Below are 25,794 nucleotides of genomic sequence, written 5' to 3' on the forward strand. Positions count from 1 at the left end.
GCTGAGCACACACCAGAGTGTGGGTAACAGGCAGTTTCCCAGCTCCCCAGAGCCATGGACTTGTTTGTGGATTGTGACCCACAGTTCCCTCTATCTTGTGCTTTCAGAAAGCAAACCAGCAATCAGATAGTAATTGTTTCCTTCTGTGTGGATTTTTCCTTGCGAGGACTGCCATGGCAACTAGGAAGCTGGCTCTTAGAAGGGTGGAGGGACCTAGATGTAGACGTCAGGCCTGCCATGTATTTGGGGCTGCGGTGGCCCTATTGCCCACATTTTCCAGCAGGGCCCTGATTCCCGCTGGCCTTATAAACAATCCAAGTACCCTAGAAATTCCACCACCGACCCCGTATTTTCTGAAGTGTGTTTTATTGCGGAAAGAAGCACAGAAATCCTTTGTTAGACTGTGTCACCCTGGTTTTTGGTCTGAAAAATAAACCACTGTGTTTATGTAAAGAAGACTTTTTGTTTGTTTGCTTAAATGGTGAGGTTCAGAAAGGCAAAAACAAGTCTTGTTTGGGACACTTGAAATTAGAGCTGACCCAGTCCAAGCTGTCTCCCTCTCTTAGCTGTTCCTCCAAGCAAGTGTTCAGAGCCAGATGCCCCTTCAGCATCTTGGGGGCTTGGGGGCAGGAGCCGGGACCCCAGGGACCCTGGCCTCAGAACTTCACAGCCCATGACACAGGGATGAGATGTGGATTACATGGTCACTCATACAGCTGTGAAGTGGGAGTCTATAAGGGGATGTAGAGATCCCCCAAGTGGGAAGATCTAGAAAAATCCCAGTCTGCTAGAAGCTCACCAGGGCTCACCAGAGGTGGCACTGCGTCACTCTGCGACACCGTACAGGGCCAGCCCAGAGTGAGGAACTGCTGTGGAACAGAGGAGAGGAATGCACCTCCAGGGAGGGGACCATGCAGACAGCCCTACAGCGTTAACTTAAAGTAAGGAATCTAAAGGCAGCAGAAAGGCTGCTCATTGTTTGAGCAGGCATGTTTTGGCTCCTGATCAGGGCTGGCTGTTTTCACCCAGTTGTCTGGGGCTCTTAGCTTCTATGCATCACTCTTGCTGGGCAAGTCATCCACCTTGGTCCCGTCTCTTCCTGTCAGGCCCAGTCCAGGATTAAAGATGATTTCTGCTGAGTCTGCTGTGTGAATGGTTCTGCTGAGGCGGAAGTGGTTTTCTGGGCTTCCTGTCCATCTCTGTCCCCTATCTCCTCTCTCTTTGCCCTTTGCCAGTTCCTTGCCCATGGCATCCGCCCTTCTTACCAGGTTCCCACCTCTTTCTTATTCCAGGCACTCAGACAGGTGCAGATACCAATGACTGTGGCTGTGAGCCTGCGCGAGCCTCTCCGGCTTCCCACACAAACCCCTTTCCAGTGCTCCATCTCGTTGAGGACTTGAAACTGGCCCTGGAGATGCTGGAGCAACCCCAGGAGAGAGCAGCCCTCCTGAGCCAGATCCCGGGCCCCACAGCTGCCTACATAAAGGAAAGCTTGGTGAGTGGGACTGTGGCCTGTTCGGGAAACCACTGGGGAACATACTAACCACATAATGCCAGGGCATTCGGAATGGCCACACTGCCTGGGGACTATTACCTCATCTGTGCACCTTCCAGGCTCTTCTTGCTTCCTATCTGGCTTTGGCCAGCTAGTCTTTGGCCTCCCCCGCAGGCCAGCAGCTTAAGACACTCGGTCGGCCTGCCTGTGGGCACCAGTCGTGCTCTCTGGGATGGGGGACATCCAGGGCTGGAGGAGAGCAAGGCACAGTTCTTTCCTGTGGGATTACAAGTACAACTTGCCAAATTACGATCCCCAGATGGGGTCCCTATCCTCAGCTGTCCCCCCTGCTCCTTGTCTCTTACAACAGCTCCTCTCCTCACCCAGCCCTTCATTGCCGCCCCTGCCCTTCAGACCTCCTTGCCCTGGTACGCTTTGTCCCTGGAGCAGGATGCAGGGTTCGTGAGCCCCCTCCTGCTCTCTAGATCAAGGCTACACATCTGCTAGTCTCTGACGGAGGCTGATAAGTAACCAGAGCTATAAATATATGGCTTTGGTGGCCTGTCTCCTTCCCCAGGGAGACCAGCTGGTCCGCTCTAGGAGCCTCCCGATATTCCAGAGTGGGGGAAAGTGAGGAGCTTGCCCGCTGAGGAGGTATCTAAGATCAACCATTCCAAGGCAGGAGGGAGGAACCTGGGAAGCTTGAGGGAGCATGGGATTGCCTGAGCTGAGTTTGAGGATGGAAGCCAAAATGCAATCTTCCAAAGCCAGAGCCCTGCAGACTGATTCCAGACAGGAAGGTACACACCTAGGGGGGAAGGCAGGAATGGGCACTGAACTGGGAGGTAGAGGGTGGTGTTGGAAACCAAGGAGTTTGGGATGTCCTTGTCCAGAGGCCAAGTCATTTGCAATGAGACAGGTTACATGCCAGATGTCCTAGCGGGCTCTCTGTTCAGAAGTCCTCGGTCAATACAGTCTTCTACCCGAGCCTCCCTCTGAACGCTGAGGAATTCTTCATTGCATTCGTGTGTTACTCAGTATTTTCAGTACGCAGGCTGCCTGCCTCGTGTTCTGTAACATACCTACACCCCTGTGGAGGGAGAGTGGTGGTCTCCCAAAGATGTCTGTGGGCTAATCGCCGGATCCTGTGACTGTTACTGTACACGGTCAAGGGGAAGGTAGCCGATGGAATTAGGGTTGCTCGTCAGCAGAGTTTAAATAGGGAGAACAAGGGGCGCCTGGGTGGCTCAGTGGGTTAAAGCCTCTGCCTTCAGCTCAGGTCATGATTCCAGGGTCCTGGGATCGAGCCCCGCATCGGGCTCTCTGCTCAGCAGGGAGCCCGCTTCCTCCTCTCTCTCTCTGCCTGCCTCGCTGCCTACCTGTGATCTCTATCTGTCAAAAAAAAAAAAAAAAAATCTTTATAAATAGGGAGAACAAGGGGCATGGATACCCCAGGTGGGCCAGCGTAGTCACTGCCATCCTTAGGAAGGAGGTGGCGAAGCTTCGGTGTAGGACCCATGGGAGTCAGGCTTTCTGGATGGAAGCAATTCAGGAGCCCAGGGGCTGGGGGCTAGCAAGGTGGCCCTCCCCTGAGCCCCCAGCTGGGGAAGTAGTCCTACCAGCACTTTGGCTGGAGCCCAGCAAGACCCCTTGGGGACTTCTGACCTCCAGAACTGTGAGACTGTATGCTTGCCTTGTTGGAAGTCACAAGGTTTGTAGTCCTTTGTGAAGGCAGCGGTAGGGAATACAGCCGGACGTTGCCTGGGGAAGGATGGGGAAGCCCGCAGGATGGGTCTCTGGTGGGCCTGTTGCCATCTAGGTTTGAAAACCTCCTCATGTCACCGCCAGATGAAGACCGTCGTCGGCGGTCTCTCAGACTTGTGCCACGACCAGACAGAAATCCGCATCTGCTCCTCCACCCACTTTTCCCAACCTGTGGTTGGCTTTCGTTCTCTCTCCCATCCCAGGCCAGAGGGGTCTCTGTCTCCCTGGAGTTCATCAGAAATTCTGGCTGTTCCCATACTTCTAGCTCCCCGAAGCTGTGCCTGGCCTCTCTCCAGTCCGCTCTGATCATCTTTTGCCCACCTGTGTGGACAACTGAGCTTTCTAAGGCCCACTGTCCCCCAGGGGGTGGATACCCATCCCTCCCTCCATTTCTGCTAGCCTGACTGACTCCGTCTGTAGCGTTTAAAGGGAACTTGATGACACATAAAGAGAATTGCTGGTCCTTAGCCCCTCTGTCTATAACCCTGGGTCCAGGTGCATTTGAGAACCAGAATGTATTAAACTTCAGAAAGGTGAGAACATACATCTATACTTAGGATATATTCTGTCTTGAGCAGGAGTGCGTTGACCTTTCTACAGTAAGATGTGTGAATATCCACATGACGTGGGACAAAGACTACAAATCTATCAGGTCCAGTGAGACTGCTGAATAAGTTTGGCACCAACATTATCTTTCAAAACAAACCAAAACCTTTTGGTCTTCAGAGCTTTGGGGCTTTCAGAATGGCAGGTAAGGGACGGTGAGCTTATATGTGTAATGTTTCCGTGTAGAAAACGAAAATTTCAGACCAAACTGTTGGATATTGGATTTCACTGCTCCCCATATCCAGCCAGAATTCTCCTAACATCACTTGTTGACTCTCTCTGTCCTTGGGCTGGCCTGTCACCGTCTGCTGGGGGCCCACTGGAAACTTCCAGAGCTGCCTCCACTGTTCCCTGAATCCTTGCCTCAGGCTGCAAAGCAGTTTGGCATCTGGTTTTAAATGTCCCCTCTCAGCTTTCTGGGGGCGTTTACCATCATGTAACCAAGAGATTAACTGAAGCAGGTTCCCCAGCAAAAGCCCAGTCTGCCCAGAGTTTGGAAACAGTTTGTGGTTTTACCCTTCACTGTGTAGTTTACGATGATGATGTACTTCCACCTTATATGGACATGCCTGAATTTATGCAACCATTTCTGTAATACTGACATTTAGGTTTTTCTTCATCTTTAACCAATATATAGCTTTGCTGCAGAGAATGTCCAGAAATATTTGTCTTTTTCTCTAGATATTTCCGTAAGGTAGAGTCCTAAAGGTGGGATTAAAGTAAAATTAACAGACAAAATACAGGATACCCCATTAAACTAGAATTTTAGTTTCTAGTTTCTATCCATCTTAAGTGATGGATAAATCTTAGTAAGTTTGTCCCATGCAGTTTGCTAAGTCTGGCAACTGTAATCCAAGGGTATTAATATCTTTAAGCCTTTGACACATTTTTTCCAAACCACTTTTCAGGAAGATTTTACTCATTTATATTTTCACTGGCAGAGTTTGAGGTCCATCCTGATCAACAACAATCACTAAGATTTAAAAAAAAAAAAAAAAACACAGCTTTACTAATTTCTTAGGAGAAAATGTCTTTTTACCACTTTTGCATTTCTTTGCCTAGTGGGAGGCTAAACATTTTTTTTTTTAATTAGTATTCTTCTGTATGGTCTCCAAAGTTTTTATCTCTGCCCCATCTGGAAAAAAAATTCATTTCCATTTATTCATATTTATAAATACAGTATTGTCCTAATATATGTAAATTATAAAACATAGCCCCGAATAGAGATTTTTTTTTTAAGGGTCAGGTTAAAAAAATAACACTAATACTTCCTTCCCACACACTCAGGAGGTCACCTTGGGTGTCCCTACCATACCCTATTCATATTCTATGCTCTTCTCTCCCCTTCCTGTTAGAATTTTAGTGCTTTTCATATATACTGACCTTTTTAAAGCCCTTTACATCCTTTGTGGCATTTTCTTCGCTTTGTTTTTTAAATGCTGTTTCTGGTGCTTTTTGAGACAAAAACTTTAAAAGGATTGTAATTAACCGTCTTTCCTGTTTAGGTTTCTTGTTTTCCTTTAATCCCTAGAAGTGCTTTTTTTTTTAAAACCTCAGATCAAATGATATTCACCTTTATCTTCTCCAGTAAGTTTATGGTTTGATTTATATCTTAGGCTTAACTTGAATTCACCTGCAACATTTCTTAGTGTGTGGTGTGAAATATGAACCTAATTTCTATACTTACTAAAAAGATTCTTAAATATTTTTGATCCAAAGGCAGTCATCATTGTTGTTAGTTTTTCAAAATGTGTTACAGAAAACCACTTATATTAAGATTTGTAGATCTCTTTTGAGGTTCTGTATGGTGGTTGGGGGGAATGCTTGCCTTTGGAGAAAGTTTCCTGAATGTTATAGCATTCGGTGTCTTTTAGAGTAATTATGGCCATCAGCAACCTATGAACAGTGTACTTTTAGGGTGGGTCAAAAGTTCATATAAACATTCCAGGATACCAGGACAGGATGTGAAGTTTTGAATCTGGACAGAGATAGCCTGTCTGCATATTGGATTGTGCAGCCCTAGAGTCCTTTTATAATCTGGGGGCATACACATTCCATAGTAGGTCAGACCTATATGAAAATGGAATCCAAAGTAGTGAACAGATCCACCAGTACTTTTTAATTGGTTTTAGAATGGTCTTTCTAGAAGACTTGAAATCGTGGTCTGTGGACCAGCAACTTTGCCAGCCCCTGGTAGTTTGCGTGCTGCTTGGTGTCTTTAGAAAAGGGCAGAATATGGGACCTGCCACCCCCTTGTCCCTTTACCCACTGAACCATCTCGCAGTGATTCATATTGTCATTAAAGTTTGAGACACACTGCTTTATACCTCAGAGATTCACTTAAATTATTATTTTTTTTTAAATGTATGTGGCTTAGAATAGAAACTAATAAGGCAGCTGGAAGGATCAGGCGGGCAGGGTTCATACCTGTGCGTCCCTTGAATGTTTGTGCTCTACTCCTCTTTGGTCAGTTGGCTTTGCCATATTCCCCGCCCCGCCCCCCTCTCCCCCCACCAATTACTGCTTGTCCTCTGTTGGCCTGGTGTGGTCCAGCTCTGCCTCGTGATCTTTCTGTCAGTTGGTGTTTTTTCTCCAGGGAAGAGGCATAGTCTGTAAAAAGGTTTATTTGTCACTAACAAGATACCCAGAAGGTGGGCGGTCCCAGGGTCAGATCAGTGGCTCTGGGATGACCTGAAGGTCATCATGGGATGGCTCTTCCCATCGTTCTGCCACATCATCCTTGGGGGTTGGTGTTTCCTCAGGGGTATCGCAGTCAAATGCTCTACCACTGAGCTATACCCCCACCTCAGGGGTATCGCTTAACAACTGCAAGATGGTGACTACAGCCCTAGGCAGCATGTCCAGAAGTAGGGCATGTCTTGTCCTGTGTTTTATTTCCAATTAGAAAGGGAACTCTTGGGCGCCTGGGTGGCTCAGTGGGTTAAGCCGCTGCCTTCGGCTCAGGTCATGATCTCAGGGTCCTGGGATCGAGTCCCGCATCGGGCTCTGCTCAGCGGGGAGCCTGCCTGCCTCTCCGTCTACTTGTGATCTCTCTCTCTGTCAAATAAATAAATAAAATCTTTAAAAAAAAAAAAAAAAAAGAAAGGGAACTCTTTTTCTCTGAAGCCCTGCAGCTGACTTCCAGTATGCGCCCCAGGTCCAGATTTGTTCACTTGTGCAAACCCTACCTGCAAGGGAGGCTGGAAACAAGTATTGGCACTTTGTCCAAAAGGAGCCATGATGGGAGGGAGGGGGCATGCATGGCTCCTGGGAACACAGCCCAGAGCAACTGCCACATGGCCTTTAGACTTGATTTGTCTTCTTGTTGACAAATTCTTTTTGTGTTTTCTCTCCAGTGTTTATTCTGTGTGTGTGTGTGTGTGTGTGTGTGTGTGTGTGTGTAACTTATATTCCTGAAGGAGAGGATCTAATTGGCTGCCTCCTAATTTTCTAGTCAAGTCCTCCAGGCCTACAAACAGCTGTTAGGTGCAAAAGAAGTAGAAATTAAAGACCCTGCATTTACACACAACTGTGGATTAGCTGCCCTGGGTGCGTGTGGTAGAAGATGCTGTCTTCGTGCTGGGGGCCCTCAGACACTGATGTCAGCATCCGGGGTACACAAGGAGAATGGGTGCTGTGGAGGCAGAGGTGGCTGTGGGGGAATGGTTGGTGTTTTCATAGGAACAAACAACAGATGAGTCTGGGCCCTGCCTTTGTCTCAGGTGGAGGAGGAGCTCCCGGTCCTAGTGCATCCCAGACAGCTTGTCTCCCTACAGTGGGGCTGGCTTTCCCTCTGCCAGGGGCTGGCAGGCTGGACAGAGGACAGGGGCACCAGCGAAGACTCTGCCTGGGGATAGTTAGCAACAGGCCAGACTCCTAAAGACCCAGTGCAGCAGACTGCCCAGGATTCAGTGGTGCTGGGTTGTGAATGAGTCTCCAGAAATTTGGGGCCTAAAATAGGGTCTTCCCTTCCTTGGCAGGCAGTAGGATGAGGAAAAGTGAGCTCCAGGCCCAGAAGGGTGTGTGTGGGGTTCTCTAGGCTGGGGACCCCCTCTGGACTTCAATGAGGAAAGGAACCAAGTGCCCAGATTCCCTTGTCATGGAAGTGGTATCTGTCTGGCCTGTCACAGGGAATTGATAGAGTGGCCGGGAGCTTCTGATAAGGTTCTTCTGTAGGGAGGGCGTCCTGGGGTCCTGGGTGAGCCATGCGGCCTGACTGGCAGAGAAGCTTCTGCAGGGCTCTCCTGTGTGAGCTCAGGAGAGGAAAGAGTCATCCTGCACCTTGGGTAGACCAGACTCCGCTCAGGGTCAGTACTAGAGAGGGTGAGGCTAAGGCCCAGGGTGAGGCTGAGGCCCTGGCTGTGGAGCTGAGGCCTCTCTGCTGTGGTGGGCACTGAGCTGAGCTTACGTCCCTGTAGCCGCCTTCACGACCTGTGGCGGAGTGCAGATGATGCCCTCAAGGAGAGCGTTGCCATTTCTGGTCAAGAGCCCCTCAGTCCCACCAGATGGTCCTGAAGGCCAGAGAGGCTAGGGATGCTCATCCGTGGCCCTGACATACAGCACAAGCAGGGAGATGCTGGTCCATTCTGGCCACATCCCAGAATCCGGCTGGACCTTGAGTGGGGCTTTTCCAGAGCCCGGAAGGGGTGTCATGTTCCTCCACGCCTGCTTGCTTGGCTGGATGGAGGCTGGTTGGAGAACCAGGGCTGGGCTGGGGGTAGAGCTCAGAGACAGACTAGTGTTCCAGCTTCCAGTGGGCTCAGCAGGGCTGGGGATAGCCAGGTAGCAGCAGGCTGGTGACACCTGGGTCGCTAGGTGATGTGCAAGAGCGATCAGAGCCAGCAGCATCTCCAGATGGAGCAACTCAGGGGTTTCTGTAACCTTTCAGTATAGACGCCTCCTCTCCTCCTACACAGTGCTAGGTCTAGACGGCTGTTCAGTGGCTTTGTGTGGGTCAGGGGAATCCTGCATAAAGGCCTAAGGCTTCAGGGGCTCAAGTTGAAGTCCAAGGAAAGGCTGGCAAACCCAGCAGCAGCAGAGTGAGGGCAAGTCAGGGCAACCCAGGCTCTGGGGTGAGAGGGAGAGGTGGGCAGGAAACCCACAGCAGGACCATATGCCAGGCCCCCCTCTGCAAGCTGGGTTCCTGGAGTGGCTTGGCCTCTGAGCAGGAGCCCTGGCTTTCCTTCACGAGGGTGCAGGTATCCTGGACAGGGTGCTTGGGCAGCACCGAAGCACAGTGAGGCAGAATGGGAGGTAGGGATGAGTTAAGAGACCAGTGGCCTGCTGCTTGCATGTGACTTTGGATGGGCCTCTGGGACCCCACCTCCCTACTGGAAGTGACCACTGCTTTGACAAGATCTGGCCAGGCATTCTGGTCCTGGCTTCATGGTCCACACCAGCCATGGCCTTCCCCCAGCCAAGGCCTTTGGGTTTCCAGAGTAGAAACAGGTTAGGGAGCCTCTCTGGGTGCAGCTGCTCCATGGTCTGGGCTTGGCGGAGGCTGACCTCTCAAGGACCACTGAAATGGGGTGGGGAGTGATATCCTCTCTAGCCTGTGTACTCACCTCTGACCGCCTGCTGTAGCTTTAGGAGCCTGCGGTTCCCTTCCTCACTAGTCATTCGCAAAACAAAGTGGCCCAGGCCCAGGAGGGCCTCATTGCTCCAGTACCTTGTCACAGATGGCTGGTTCCTCAGCTCCCAGCTCCTCAAACAGAGGCCCCTGCCAGTCCTCCCAGATTCAGCTTGCAATCTTTCATTCTGGCCAAAGAAGCAAATCTGTTTACCATATTGAAAAGCCAGAGGAGTTACAAGAAAAGGTAGGGAGAAAAAGCTGTTGGATGAGTTATGAACTGTGAGCTTGTTTCTCTTCTGCCATGTGTGATTTCTCTCTGTATCTTTGTTCCCCACTTGGGGCCTTGAACAAAAGATGGATCAGGGTATATGCACGTTGGACGTACTCATTTTGAAAAGTTAGTGGCAGCCAGAGGGAGAATAAGACTCCTGCTGAGCAGGGAGCCAGTGCGGCACTCGATCCCAGACCCTGGGGTCATGACTTGAACCAGAGGCAGACGATTAATGGACTAAGCCACACACATATCCCTTCCTATGGATCTTGAGAGAAGGGGAAATTTGGTGCTTACATTTTAAGGGGGGAAAAAATAGAGCTTATGTGAGCCAGTTCGCAGTGTGAATTTCTTGCCTTTCCCTTGAGTGAGAGTTCAAAGTCCTAGGTATGGGCACCATCCTCCACTTTTCTTCCTCTTCTTCTTCTTTTTTTCCCCCACTTGTGCTTTGCTCCCCAGGGACTCCTTGAGACTCCACCTGAGCAGGGCTGGGGTGCTAGTCCGGTTTTTTGTTCCTGTGCAGTACTGGATGAAACCGCTATGTGGCAGTCAGGGATAAATGCTAGAAAGTCTAAATCCCAAGGAAGAAGGTGCAGGCTTTATGTAAGAAAAATAGCTTTGTTTGTTTCAGTTAGAAAGATGACCTAAGCTCCCCTCTTAGGAGAGCTTAATGAAGCTGCTGGACAGCGTACCTGGCTCAGTTGGGAGAGTTCTTTCCTATTTTCCTCGGAGCCCACTGGAGAAAGGGCAAGCCTGAGAGGTTGCTACTGTTTGTGCTGGGGGAGAGGAAATGGGAGGGCTGAGGGCTGCTGCTGGGAGCAGAGACCTGGTCTTCATTGTCAAGGCAGAGAAGACCTCTCCAAACCCCTTCGTTCCAGTGCCTTTTGCTGGGGCGCTATTAGGATGACTCCTTCCATTCCAGGAGGCATTTCCTGGCCCTCAGCTGCCAGACCCTGCCCTAGAGGAAACCTGTACCTTAGATTTTTTTAAATACATTTTTCCTGGCATAGCAGCCCAGAGTGGGGACCCTGCAGCTACTATAAACTCTGCAGTTTTCACTTTCCTGGATGTTTGCGCATGCCACCTCTCCGACCCCCACCCACCCCCGCCAGTAAACTGTACCCTCCTAAATTCTAGAGGTCTGGCTCCTTTCAGACCTGACTTGAGGATGTGATTTCAGTCCCTAAGAACCAATGTTTATAAATGACCAAGAATGTGCAAACACTGGTAAAAGAGCAAATAAACCCTTCCCCATTAAATTTCCTGCTTCAGGTCCAGGGGACATGGTGGCTGATGTTGCCAGGTTAGCATAACGTGGGGTCTGAGCATGTAGACACCCACCCACCCTGCATCCACCAGGAACCTTCTGCCCTTTCAGGCACCCCTGGGAGGGAGGGAGAAGGGGAAGGAGGGAGGAGAGCTCCAGAGGATTCGAACTTCCAGGCAAACTTCAATACCCTGTGCTTTAAGAAACTTCTAAACATGGTTTCCTAACCTTTGACTATACAAATACAAGATCTTCAGATATAAGCATCACCCCGGAGCTTGTTAGCAATGCAGTTTCAGGTCCCATTCTCAACCTTCGGGGTCAGAATCTGCATTTTTACAAGAACACTCTCAACTCAGGTGATTTGTTTTAAATGGGGAAGTATTGCCCTAGCCGGGGGTCAGCAGCCTATGGCATGTGTTTGGCTCACTGTTTATTTCTTATGCCTGATGAGGTAAGGATGATTTTTATGTTTTTCAGTGATTGAGAAATTATGAGCATATTTTATGTGAAAATGGTCTAAAATTCTAATTTCAGTGTCCACAAATAAGGTGTTAACATAGCCACACTCTTTGGTTTATGTGTTAGCTGTGGCTGCTTTTGCATTTCCAAATGGCAGAGTTGAGTATAAATGAGACCATATGGGCTACAAAGCCTAAAACATTTGCCATCTGGCCCTTTACAGGAAAGTCTGCTGATCCTTGTCCCAGCTCCTTGTGGTAGTGGGTTCCCATGCTTGTGCCCCATGGGGACTTGGGCTGCTTTGGCCAGGATGCTGCTTACCGTGAGCCCAAAGGAGCAGTGTCCTTGGGCTGGGACCCTCCCTGGCCCCCCCGCTCTCCCCACTCCCCAGTGGCAGGCCCACCGTGCACCACACCTGTTGAAGGATACAAACCTGTATCTGGTATTCCAGGGCTATCTTGACACCTGTCACCATGGCCCAGAGCCCAAGCCTCGGGGCTGAGCTAGAGCTCAGGGTGCAGGTGTCCGGTCAGAATGGCATGTGACCCATGAGACCCCCTCTCAGACCACAGTTCTACCCAGTTAGATGCTGCTGACTCCTGGTGGGGGTGTAGAACCTTAGGAAGCCGTCCTCAGTCCTCACATGTATGTGAAACTCCAGCCACAGAGGTGACTCTCCTGGGGTTCCCTGCTAAGCCCTGGGATGAGGAAGGGGACAGGCTACCTGTGTTTCCCAGTCCAAACCTGACTACTCTGCCCTCTTTGCTGTGTTTTTAGGCCCCAGATGCTCAGGCACTCAGTTGCCCTTTGCCCTCAGCTGGCTACCTCCTGTTCCAGATGGTGATGAGCTGAGTGTGGTTGCTGGGGAGTGATTTGCTTTTGGGAAGGCCCCAAGGGCTTTTGGGGTCACCGTAATAACCCCTATTTGTGTAGCCCCTGTGGTTCCTGAGAACGCACCTCAGCAGTGGGTCCAAGGCGGTGTACTAGATAGGTGGCCCATCCCCCACTCTCCTTTAAGGGAAGGTTAAACCTTGCAGATTAACACAGCATAAGCCAGATAAAACCCAGGCTTGTAATTCTTTGGGAGTCACGGATCATTTTGATAATCTGGAAGCTTTGTTTTCAGAGAAATAGTGATTTATACATCCAAATAGTATTCTGCTCCTAGGTCTTTTAGAGTGTTACTCTGTGAATTTTTTAGTTGAATTACAAAATGCCACCCCCTTTTTTTAAAGGCTGAGGTAGAAATTGCTACTTGAGGATACCATAAAAATATGTCAAGATTTTAGCTGCTGCTTGGCTGGATTCCTCCCTCCTCTTCTTTCCCTTTCTCCACCCTCCTGCCTCACATTTGTCACATGTGAGGTGAGTTAAGAGATGAATATCAGGGGTGCCTGGGTGGCTCAGTGGGTTAAGCTGCTGCCTTCAGTTCAGGTCATGATCCCGAGGTCCTGGGATCGAGCCCTGCATCGGGCTCTCTGCTTGGTGGGGAGCCTGCTTCCCTCTCTCTCTCTCTCTGACTACCTTTCTACCTACTTGTGATCTCTCTCTGTCAAAAAAAAAATAAATAAAATCTTTTTAAAAAAAAGAAAGAGATGAGCATCAGCTCCATCTTTTCCTCTCAGTGGAGCATCATTACCCTAGGGAAACACACCTTTAGGACCCATGTTCACCAAGTTGAATTTTAAAAGGCTTGTCTTGCAAGTCTTACCATGTGAGCCTCACTCTTTGACTCAAAGAATGTTTCAGTTGGAACTGGCAGGCACGGAGGTCAGGGCACAGACACATGTTCTCCAGTCTGGTGCAGTGCACAGACCTGTCAGCGGTCCATGGTGGTTCAGTACAACAGGACAGGTAGTGAAGTGCAGAGGGCTGTGGCTGCTGGGGAGGTGCTGCCCCTGGAGCCAACCCCACAGGCAGGTGGAAGCTGGCAAGGTTGAGAGAGGCCACCACACTGCTGCCTTGTCCTTTCCCTCCTCCTCACACCAGAACCTACTAAAAAGCACTGAGCCATGACCACAGGGAGCAGGGGCTGGAATTATGCCCTTTGTCTCCCCACCCAGCCCCCAAACCCACTCTAGAGGCCTCTTTTTCCCTAGGGCCCCAGAAATACCTTTACCACATACCATGTGATGATTCTTTATTTGCTCAGGGCAAGAAGTCTGTTTCATTTGCCTTGGACGCTGGGCAAATGCATGTTGATGAATTCTTCCTTAGGCTTTCCCAGACGTTCAGACAGGAAAAAAAACAAAAACGAAGCTCTACCTACCCCTGCAACCTTAGAGACCTGTTTCCCCAACACATCCTACCCTAGTTCTGGTCAGGGAACTTCATCCAGGTGGGGCCCAGGCCTTGACTGAACTGGGCCAGAGGCAAGAAGGGCCTAGAGCTCAGCGCACGGACAGCAGAGCCTGCTCTTCCTTTCCAGCCTCTGATCTGGGTGTGCCTCCAGGAATTTACTCCTCCCCTCATGCCAGCTGCTGGCCAGAGCTCCCCGGCTGCTGCCTCTGATCTCTGTGGACTGGGCCAGCCTGCTGGTGACTAGGCTGCCAGGCCCAATTCTGGGCCGTGCTGGATTTCGAGGCCGTGCTAAGGGGCATAGCGACACCCAGTAGAGCCTTCTCTTCAGGCTAGCATTTCAGGAACAACCCCCCACCCCGGGGACCCCCTAAGGGCACCAGGAGGGCCCCCACCATCATAAGATGTACATCTGCAAGTCATTGACGGCAGCAGAGCTCAGAGGCCTTGTGTGTAACCACAGTTCCCGCTGTACCCACATCAAGGATCGCTTTCATAATCACTCTAGCCAAAGGCCGCACGTTAAGGGCCAGACCAGGGAGAAAAGCTGTGTTTAGGGAAGCTCTCAGAGGAGTGGGGGGTGAGTGGAGGTGAAGGGCAGCCTTGTGGGGGAGGAGGGGCAGGCAGGGATGGGGAGACCACCCTGGAAGGCCAGCCCAGGAAAATAGACACAATTCCCCATCTCCACCAGCCCCTGCCTTTCTAGGGCTCCTCCCCAGAGCCCTCCCACTTGAGGGCACCCACTCCCACATGGGCACCCACTTGAGGGGGTCTCTCCTTCCCCCTTCCCTGGCTTCTGAGGCAGTTCAGCTGGAGTGGTGGATAGCCAGCAAGGCCCGCCTCAGGCTCAACGGGAGCTGTACCCATCCTGGCTCTGAATGTGCCCCAGGAAGGCCTGGCTGTATGGGGGGCTGACAGAACCCCCAGGCCAAACTCCCTCACTGTCAAATGTCTCCTGGGGAGTAGCAATTCGCCCCTGGCAGACAGTGCCACCAGCGCCAAAGACAGCAGACACCTAGCCAGCCAGCCACCCAGACCGGAGCTGGTTCTGAATGTGTTCTTTTTTGGGAAAAAACGGCTTTCCTCAGGGCCCAGGCCGACACCCGCCTGGAAAAGGGGTAGGCGTGGGCTTCAGGGTGGGGGTCAGGCTGTGTGTGGGAACCAGCAGCTCCTCCAAGAGCAGCACTTATTTTTAGTCTTCTCCCCAGTCCCAAATAAACCGAGAGCAGCTGGGAGCCTGTGGGTAAATGCAGAGTGGAGGAGAGACAGGAAATCGGGGTCTCTCGGTAATGAGTTCCAGCCACTGCAGAAAGGGGAAGCCAGACGAGGAATTTTCTTCAGGACTGTTTCCCTCTGGCAGGCTCTGGTATTATCACCAAAAAAAAATGTTCATGTGTGTGTGTGTGTGTGTGTGTGTGTGTGTGTGTGTTTACAACTCCTGTCCAAGTCTGTCTTTTTCCCCTACCTTTTTTCGAGGTTTGATTGCTGCTCAGGCTCTGAATCCCAGAGCTGGTGCCTGCATGTGTCTGGGGGCGGAGAGGGAGGACACTGGAGCAGCACGGTCTGGTCTGAGCCGTTGTGTATCTGAAACTGTTTAGGGAAAGGCTGAAGGACATGGGCCAGGGAAGTGGGGAAACTTGAACACAGCTTGACGTCCCGAGGGGGAGGGGGCAGAAGCAAGGAAGAGGAGAGAATTTGGTCTCTAGCCAGAAAAAAGGGCTTTTTCCACCAAGGAATCTAACTGCTGACATGGGTGCCCAGCATGGATGGGGACATTGATGTTTACAAGCATTTTGCGTGGCTGAAGAGGGTAAGTGACTGGCTCCTTTGGAGAGAGTGGGTCTCCCGGGAGATAAGGGCTAGAGAGATGCTGAGGGGTGGGGGGGCAGGGGTAGTATTTGTCCAGCAAAGCCCTGTGGTGGCCAAGTTCTCCATGAGAATCTAATTATAGGCACTAGGGGAGAAAACAGTCAGCTGTCTTTGTTTCTCCACTGACATTCTGGTGAATGAGCCTCTGTGCAGAAAAGCACGGAGGGGTGAAGAAAGTTCGTTAGTTTAACTCGGGCGCTTAAACAGTTGGAGGCTCCAAATGCTGTGACCAGAGAAAAGTGTCCCACTGCCTTTGGGTCTGAGGACGCAGAGGAAGCTGCTGCCTTTCAGATTCAGCCTCGGAACGTCTCTGCTCTGATGTTATCTGAGGCCGAGTGTTAGCTGCTGTCAGCCAGGACAGCGTCTGTGTTTCCGGAGGAAGGCTCTTGGGGAGTTCTCTTCTGACCGCTCTGAAGCCAGGGGTTTGGGTTGCAAGTTGTTTATGCCCTTTCTTTAGGGGATGAGCTCAAGCATGTGGTGTGAGCCACGAACGAATGAATGAAATGAATGTTGGGGCTGGAGTACCATCCGTACTCACCGAACTCGGGCTCTTTCCTCCTTCGCAATCATCTTTAAACTGGTCAAGATGGTTGTCCATTTTATTTTCACATGGAGGCTGAGTGTTTCTCAGCAGCAGGAAGGGCAAAACAGCTGACAGATAAGAGATTGGACGTTGTAACCGGGGAGGGACAGGACGTGTCCAGCTCCTAAGGCCCCTGATTGCCACCCCCAGATGAGGGGATGCTGGCTTTTGTGTGCACGCTCTGCGGCGCGCGTGAGCAAATATTTATAGAGACGGGGGTACTGGGCGAGCAAAGTGGAATCTGTCTCTGCTCTTGGGGAGCCACCGTCCGATGTGGCAGGCTGAGGTTACCGTCCCAGCAGATAAAGCTGAAGTTAGAAATTAAGCGCAGAGAGGAGAGGGAGCTATTACTAGGCACCATCGAGGAGGAGGAACGAGTGAGGAGGAGCGATCAGGGAGCCCTCCGAGCAAGGAACGCTTCACCGAGACCTGAAGAGAGGAGCGGGTCAGGTGGAAAGTGGAGGGAAGAACATTCCAGGCAAAGAGGCCAGAGTGTATAAAGGTCCTAAAGCAGGAGGGAGTTGGGCAAGCTTCAAGACTGAGAGAAAGCCGGAGTAAGCTCCGTGACGGGGGAGCTGGCCGATGTCCAGTCACTCAGGGCAGCAGATGATAAGGCTTGTGGGGGAACATGCTTTGTGTGACTGGGGACTTGTGGGCTGGGAGTGACCTGGCACACATGGGGGGATCCAGTTTGTATTTTAAGAAAATTACTCTTGCTGTGATGTGGTATATGGCAAGCGTGTGGTGAAAGTAAGGCAGCTGAACAAAACTAGAGCTTTGGGGACTCGCCAGGAGCCACTGGCGAGTCCATTTAACCCTCCATTTAACAAAGCCCGTGAGAGGCTGAGGACCTCATGCTTGTTAGTGTTAGAACTCCTCATGGTGCAGCCTGGCCTTGGACCCTGCTTTCTGTCTCCCAGTCCAGTTCTCCTTCCTCCCCTCTTTTGCCATATATGTAGAAAACTATTGGTTTAGAACCCAGCTGAAATCCTGACTGTGCTCAGCCCCTGCCCAGCTTTGGGATGGGGGCACTGCGGCCAGCAGAGAGCGCGCTGAGGGGCCAGACATTTTGGCAAAGGTTTGTGTCCATTGTCTCAAGCATCTGAAAACCTTCACAGAAGAATCTGGGGGAAAATAGGTGAGAAGTGCATTTCCCATCACTGAGTCTGTTTTCCTAGCTCCAAATGAAACTTTTAAATCAGGAGGTCTTCCAGCTGTGATGCATGTGGGACTATCAGTGCCTCGTCCCACTGGCTTGAACTTCACACCTCGTGCCCAAGTTCTGTCCACAGAGGAACTGATTCCACACGTGCTGCGATGCAGGCGGGCAGCTTGTCCTGAGACCCAGGCTGGCCACGCTGGCTCCTGTGCACAATGCAAGTCGGATGAGGGACACTCGAAGCAAGGAGACCTCAGAAACCGCTGGGATGACTCCTAGCAAAAAAGATAGTTTTCTTCTACTTTTAGAATGTTAATGATCATTAGGAAAAAAGCACAAAGTATTGGGTATGACCTGGGAAGAATAATCGGAGTATCTGTACCTGAAACACTACTGCCAGATTCTTCTCTTTTAAATCCTCTTTAAAAAATCCCTTTATCCTGTGACTCTGGTCCTAAGACCCCAGGACTTGCCTGTAGTCTGGGAATGAAAGCCCAAGATCAGCTGCCTGCTTGACCTTTGAGAGTTTTTGCAACCCAGCCTCAACTTACCTTTTAAAAAATATATTTTATTTATTTATTTGGGAGAGAGCAAGTAAGAGCATGAGAGGGTAGGTCAGAGGGAGAAGCAGACTCCCTGCGGAGCTGGGAGCCCAATGCGGGACTCAATCCCGGGACCCCGGGATCATGACCTGAGCTGAAGACAGTCGCTTCACCTGAGCTGAAGGCAGTTGCTTAACCAACTGAGCCACCCAGGCGCCCTCAACTTACCTTTTGAATCTCATCCTTTATATCTACTCTGAGCTCCGGTGTGAGCTCCCTCCATTTTCTAAGCTTATATCCAATGTCGTCCTCATTGCCACCCACTTCATCTGACTCCATCAAGGCTCTCGTTTGCCAGCAGTCCTCTGCTGACCCCATCCCTGCCATGGGCTCCTTGGCTGTGGGTCTTCAGTACCTCCTGTCTGTGGGGCTCATACCTCCCTTCTCCTGCTCATCCTCCAGCCGAAGTGACTTGAGGAGCAGGTTTCTCTAGGCCCGCAGTTTTGAAGGTGCAAACACTATCTCCTTCATTTTCCCATGCAGAAGGGGAGACTCTAGAAGAGATGGATGAGGGGTGATCTGGTGTACAAGCTAGAAACCCTTGCACTTAAGACGAGCCTGGGAGGGCAGGGTCTCAGAGCAAGTCCAAGTCTTTGAATTTGGGGACAACGGGGGAGATGCCTGTGGGCAAGGAGGCACCGAGTAGCAGGAAAGAATTGGCTCAGAAAAAGGGAACATTGTTCTGTGGCCTTTGGGGGATGGGATACTGTGTACTATTATAATTAAGAACATGTGGTTTGAAGTAAGGCCTGCACTGGAATCTTGGCTTTGCCACACTTACTAGCTACGTGATCAGCCCTGGATTTCTTCATCTCTGAAATGAGGAGGGTATAGTACCTGCTGCATACAGGTGTTGTGTGAGTCAAGTTAGCTAACATCTATAGAATGCTTTGCATAGGAACATGCCTATACAAAGAATCGCTGTACCTATGAACTGCTACTGACCGTTGTGAGGGAGGTGGGAACCGAAGGGAGAAGGGCAGGACCAGTTGGGTTCTCTCCAGCGGCACGTGCTATGCCATCCTTTCCTCTGGCTCTCCCCCACTTGCTGCATGCCCTGTCAAGGTCTCAAACTGAAGACCTGAAAGAGGCAGCTGTGACCTGGCCCATGGGGAGTAGCCAGAGGCCCCAGCAGCCTCTGGCTCTGGCCAACTTGGCTGTGGCTACTGAGTGAAGGCTGACCAGAGCTGCTCCTCCAGCTCCCTCTCCAACAGAACAGAATCCAGGGACAGGGTAATCTGCTGCAAGCATCCAGAAGGCCTTTGCCCTTCAGTTGTCTGGTTCCTTACTGACTCACAAACGACTCACACACACCTACACTGCTTTGAGATCACTGGATCCAACCCAGGATGGTCAGGAAAGTCTCAAAAAATAGCCCCAGGCAGGGTCTGTGGGGCCCACCCACTGCCCTCTGAGCTGAGCTTATTTTCCCAGTGACAGAAATCCCACCACCATCAGCATCTTCACACTCTTGCTGGCTGCTAGCACATTCAGTGTTTAAGCCAACTTCCAGGCCAAAGTCACTAAGAAAAAGGAATTACTGTGGATCCCCTATACAGTGAACTTGGGTTCTGTAGTAGAATGTGGAATAAACTCAAGCTGCGAATGTGAGACTTTTATTTTGTGTCCCCTGGTACTCAAATGGTTGATCTGGTAACCTGGGCCAGCAGAGCTGTGAGGACAAAGAGGTGCACAGGTATCCTAGCTCCAGACCTTGACTTGCCTCGCACTCAGGTTGGACTGCAGTGCAAGGGGGAGACACAGGCAGCGGCCTCTGAAAGCCATTCCTATTGGGTGACAGCACAGATCCTGGATCAAGCTCCTTAGGCTCATGTCTCTGCTCCGTGTGACCATGGATGACTGATTTAACCCCCGGGAGTAAGTCTCCTTGATAGTAAAATATGGATAAATAATTCGATATATGTAAAGTGCTTAGAAAATGCATTGTAAGCATTTGTTATGGCAGTGATGATCAGGATCATCACTGGCATCCGTTGCCCCTCCGTGCTTCTGGGTGGAGAGGTTTTCAAGACCACGAGGAGGATAGCAGCAGGTATGCCTACTCAAGGGTTCTAGCAGTTTCCAGTTTCCTCTAGGTACCTCCTGTCTTTAGCCAATGTACCCAACATGCCCAAGCATCCTGTCCCTCAGTGTAATTGAGGAGCTAGAATTCCACCATCTCTGACCTCTGGCACCTGTGACTCCTGTCTGTCAGCCTCTTGGAGAGGCCCCCAGGCCTCTTTCCCAGCAGGGTTTAACAAGGTGACATCATAGCAGGGCCATTTGCTAAATAGCTTGTGGACACGGCAGAACAATGCAGCCGTTGGTAGCAGGCTGGCAGCCAGGCTTGGGGATCCCGGACTCCTCCCTTCATTCTTCCCTCTCCAGTCCTCTGTGTCAGCCCTTTCACACCTCTCCATCTGTCCACAGCCTTAGGCTCCCTTCTCAACTGATGTCACCACCTACTTCACTGAAGGGGCGGTGGGAGGTGATGCCACACATAGATGAAGCTCTCCTCTTCCCTCCCCTTCACCACAAAATGTAACTATGTTCACAGCCAACATTTTCAACTTCTGTTTCATGGGCCAAGGCTGTCTCAGGATCCTGTCCTCCTGACCCAGTCTGGTTCCACTGCCTCTTGTTCCTCTAAATCGCAGCCCCGCCTGCTCGTCCCTATCCTTGGCAGAATATGCTTTTCCTTCATTCTTAGGGAAAAATAAATCAAGACTGTCTTTGACCCTCTACTTGCCTCCACACTGCATAATAACTTGCCTGCCTTTCACCATCAGGAATCTTGGAAGAGTAGACTGAAAACTCACCATCTCTGCTCTTTCCTGACTGCTCCCAACCCCACTGTGCACTGGCTTTGTCCCTCTTGACCTCTCTCACATTCCTTCTAGAATGTTCTTCCTGCCTCCTGTTCCCAAACAACCTTTCCTATCCATTTCCTCGGAACTCATTCCAATTTGGGACTCTTGTGTCCCAAGGACCCGTTCCTCACTTTGGCCCTCTACCTAATCCCATGTTTTCCACCTATGGATCTTTCTCTCACGCTGATTTGACTACTGGCCCCTCAGCAGGAGGAGGCACTGGGCATTTACTTCTAATGTCTCTAGTCACAACACCCTCTCCACCCCAACCCCAGCACCCGATGCTGCCCCTCTATCCCCGAAAATGCTTTTAATACGAAGGAGCCAGTGTGTCTGTTGGTATTGGCAAGATGAGGAAAGTGAGCTACTCAGAGAACCTCCTGTTTGTATGCTCTTCCTGGTCTTCATATCCTCCCTTCACAAGATACCAGCACACTAGAGATACCGGTTCTCCTGCAGCCCAGCACTGTAGGTTCCTTACAGATCCAGCCACCTTGTCAGGAGAATTTAGCAGGGACATACCTTATCCAAGGCTATAATTTAGGAACAAGACCTTGGTAAACCAAATGCATTCCTTTGATTCCAGATCTTCCTTAGGATGTTAGGAACCTTCATGTACATCACACCAGCTCCTTGACGAGGGAGCTTCTCAGTAATGGTCTTCATGGTATCTTTTGTTTTCTGTGTTAGTCTGGGAAGCCAGAGTGTCTGAAGGGTAGTGATTATCATGGTTTTATGGATGATTTTCTGTATTGGGAAGACTTTCCAGAGACTCTGTTCTTCCATTCTCCTGGAGAGATTCCCTTGTAGCTTTCTTTCTTTATTTTTTAAATATTTTATTTATTTATTTATTTGACACACAGAGATCAAAAGTAGACAGAGAGGAAGGCAGAGAGAGAGAGGAGGAAGCAGGCTCCCTGCTGAGTAGAGAGCCCCATGTGGGGCTTGATCCCAGGACCCTGAGATCATGACCTGAGCTGAAGGCAGAGGCTTTAACCCACTGAGTCACCCAGGCGCCCCCCCTTGTAGCTTTCAAAGCTGGTTCACCATAAAGCCTCTTCTACCCTGAGGGTATAATTGATTCCTCCTCTCCTGTGCCACTGCTGCTGGCTTATTCTCTGACTGTACTTATCATATCTCAGGGTCAGACTGCAGAGCTTTTTGAGGGTAAGGACTGAATCATTTATTCAGCACAGAGCAGCACCTAGTAGGTATTTAGGAAGATTTGAGTCATTGAATAGATAAAGGAAGAACAAGTGATTACACGTACTTTAGTCAACCAAACTGTTCACTACTTACGAACTTGGCTTTGCTTTCCCCTAAAGGTGGTCATTTAGATCATTTGACAGTTCTACTAGCAACACTTACATATAATATATAGCAACTCTGATATATAATTGAAACCAAGAGGTGGAAGGTATAAAGAGGTCAGGGTCAGGATAGGTGTCTGTTGTTGGACTCCTAGTGGTTAAGGATCTGATTGCACTCCACGCATACTGCATTTGGAAGAAACTTCTTTCAACTCTGTACTAAGGATAGTAAACTGGCTTGACTATTCTTTGCCTAGAAAAGGTGGAACGTGTCCTGGGAACAGTTGTTTTTATAAGTGCTGCCAGAAAACCCTATAACTCCCTAAACCAAAAAATCTAGGGAGATTTTCCTATTTACGAGCACTACCATTGCTCATACTGCTAGGTTCCCCAATACAGAACCTAAACTATGTAACAGGGATTGAGTATAGCTTCTGTAAGTCACTGATATATATATGTGTGTATATATATATATTTTTGGTCCCCTTATTATTTTTTTCTTAAGATTTTTGTTTATTTATTTATTTGACAGACAGGGATCACAAGTAGGCAGAGAGGCAGGCAGAGAGAGAGATTAGGGGAAGCAGGCTCCCAGCCCAGCAGAGAGCCCAGTGCGGGCCTGGATTCTAGGACCCTGGGATCATGATGTGAGCCAAAGGCAGAGGCTTTAACCCACTGAACCACCCAAGTGCCCCCTGGTCCCCTTATTTTTAAGGTCTGCATTTTTCATGTTTCTAAGAAGTTTGGTATGTGAGTGGTACTTCTGAGCTTGAAGTCTAGCCTTAGCAACTGTGACATCTCCCATATGCCTGGCAGCCATGGCTCACTTGAAATTGGTTTTCTGGATTTGATAAAAATCCCCTTGACCAGGCAGCTTGGAAATACTACACTTTTTCTCTTGTTTTCTTCTTCCCCTAAAAACACACATCATCTACGTTTTTAATGACTGAAGAAGGGGAAGCCATCCCAAGGCTTACCTAAGACCAGGGCTTACCCTGGCTCATTGTTCAAAATCTCCATGTATTTATAAGCAAGGGACCCTCCTATAAAATGATCTGACCGGTTGGGACAGTATATGAACTGTGGCCAGGGTCCTGAAGGAACTGGAATTCACAGCTTCTTAGAAGCACTGAAGGAAATAGGACTTTACCTAATGAAGACTGTAGATCTTGATATCAAAAAAGGGAGGGCAGTTGTGTCTTGGACACCAAGATAGCAGCTCTGAGAAGTGGCTGTTGGCTCTGAATAACACCAAGATGGCTAGAGCTGTCACACTGGGGAGCCAATTGCCTTGGGCCTTTCCCACACCCCCTGCTTGCATACCAAATGATACCCCCCATGTGACCTCTTGTCTGCCCCACTTGACTCTTCTGGAACCAGGCCTTTCCCTATGTTCAGAGAAGTGAGGTGCTGACCGGAGGGTCCTCTAGCATGTACTGGACAAGGGAATGCTGCAGAAGTGGCCCACACCACGTCCCTGAGAGTGGACAAGAGCATGCGTGGAGGGCAGAGGCTAGCCAGACTGTGGATGAACCCTCCTGGGGTTTCTGCATGGCTCCTGGCCTTGGCATTAAGCACTCCATCCAGAACTCCACAGACACCTAACATGGCTATCCCTTGGCCAAGCTACAATGGAGGGGCCAGGCCAAGAGTGAGCAAGCATCATGGAATCTAAGCAGCCACCAGAGTCAGAGGGTGATGGCTCTGAGGAAGCCGCCAGGGGTGATGTGGCTGACACACTCATGTTTAACTTCAGTTGGACTTGACTTCCAGATTGGAACAGAAATAAAAAATTCGAGTTTTATGATTGGTCATTAATTAGCTCTTGAAATTCTCTTTGTGCTCGTTTATAAAGTATGTAGCACATACTACTTAGAGCATAATGCTCACCAAGAAGGAAAAAATGTGGTCCTGTAGATCTGACTCAAAACATGGGCATCTTTTCTGGGACAATGGAAAAATGAACACGTCCTCTGCTGTTTACTCCACAAGCATGATTCCAGAGCTCTTAGGTAGCAGTGGGTTCTCTGTTGTCACTTAGGCTTTTTTTTTCCCTCCCAGCCTAAAAATATTTTGTTTATTGTTCCTTGGGCTGTTTGTACAGATCTTTACAGATACTTCATAGGTGTCCTGATCAAAAACATTGCCTTTTTGTTTTCTTGCACAAAAAAAGCAAGTTAATTAAAACTGTCAGTATAAGGGAGGAACTGCTTCCAACTGTACTTTGGTCTTTTGGCTTAAACAGTACCGTTTAAATGATTTCCATATTTCCATAATCATTCAGAAACTGGAAATACTAGCGCATCCCTCTACAAAGAACATCCTGTACTTATATTCCCACACATTTTTGTGATTAACGACCTAACTGACCCTCTGCATTGATTGCTCTGTGAGGTAGAACTTTCTCCATTTCAAAGCTGGGAAGGCCCAAAATGAGGGATTCTAGCTGAGATCACACATGGTTAGTATAGCCCTACCTCCTAGCCATTCCTGGCTGTCCTTCTGCAGATGTCCTACCTGTGTGGCAGGAAGCTGTAGGAATTCTGTATTTGCATATGGAAGCCCCACAGCAGAGTCTCCCGGGATCTGCTGCCTTGAATTCCAGCTGGGCAAAGGGTGGGTGTAGGGGACCTGCAGCTCTTGGCCTCCCACTCCTAGACTCCACATTTGTCCAGCTATGTAAGACAGGTCTGTCTTTCAACATAGCTTCTTAAATGGTGGTTAGGTGGTTTCATGTTCTTATCACCCTTCATTTCATTTCCCATTCATCCTCTTAGTCCTCCTTAACCTTCCTGTTTATTGTTGTGTTTTCACTTATTTTTGTATCTCCCCCCCAACCATCCCCCACCATGCATGCCCAGTGGATACCCATGGGCCTCATGCATCTTGTAACATTCCCTGCCTTAACCTTCTTGCTCTACATGGAGAATCATGGAGGCTAACAGGTCGGGGAGAGGAAGTCCTCCATTTCCCACATGAAGGAGACTGGGTGCCATTTTTATCCCAGTATATCCCATACAGACACGCTCTGTGCCACAGAGTAGATCCCTGTTGGCCCTCAGCGAGGATCCTGGTTTTAACTACAGTTGGCTCAGAACTGACCATTCTTTCTTCAGCTGCCTGTTCAGAAAATCAACAGTAGGCAGAATTTCTTTGTAACTTTGTAACTGTATTTTCTCCAGATAGCAGGAATTCTTTCTTGTTGCCCAAGAAGTAAGTTTCGCTCGGTTGCTTTATCACCCTTTGAGATAAATGCGTGGGCCAGGGATTTTGGATTTTGGATTCTGGCAGCAGAAACTCGGTTTGAACCACTGCAGATTAGAGGCAACCAACAGGAAGGGCAGAAATGCATTTGCTGCCTTGAGACCACATGAGCCAGAGGTGAGAATGCCGCTGGTCTCCTTCTTGGCTCTTGTTTGTGTTTCTTTGCATGTTGGCTTCTTAGTGGAGTCTTCTTGCAAACCCACGTCTTCCCATGAACAAGGACATTGCTAATGACAAACCTGATCAAACCTGAGAACCTTCTACACAACCACTTCATTTTCTATTCCCAAATTTAAAATTTCAGAGGAAGGATCCACATATCCATGTTGGGATCAGGTGGCTGGGAGGGGTGAGAGTATCTCCAAGAAGGTGGCAGCCCTCACTTGTGCCATGTAGTTGCAG

At 49.7% G+C, this 25,794-nt stretch overlaps 1 protein-coding gene across 19 annotated transcripts in view; it reads left to right on the forward strand.

Moving 5' to 3' along the window:
• The window catches only part of PPFIBP2 (PPFIA binding protein 2), a 149,877-nt gene that overhangs the window by 53,332 nt on the left and 70,751 nt on the right, over positions 1-25,794 (forward strand). For 14 of the 19 annotated variants that reach the window (XM_047691306.1, XM_047691307.1, XM_047691303.1 and 11 more), the window contains one exon: positions 1,293-1,495. The exons of 4 other annotated variants lie outside the window; for them this stretch is intronic. In XM_047691306.1, coding sequence (XP_047547262.1) covers positions 1,293-1,495 — 203 coding nt within the window. Of the gene's footprint in view, positions 1-1,292; positions 1,496-15,343; positions 15,546-25,794 lie in introns of those variants that run through there. One more of the 19 variants, XM_047691317.1, reaches the window with a different exon arrangement.

This window comes from Lutra lutra, chromosome 10 (genome assembly GCF_902655055.1).
Source record: "Lutra lutra chromosome 10, mLutLut1.2, whole genome shotgun sequence".
Classification (NCBI taxonomy): domain Eukaryota; kingdom Metazoa; phylum Chordata; class Mammalia; order Carnivora; family Mustelidae; genus Lutra; species Lutra lutra.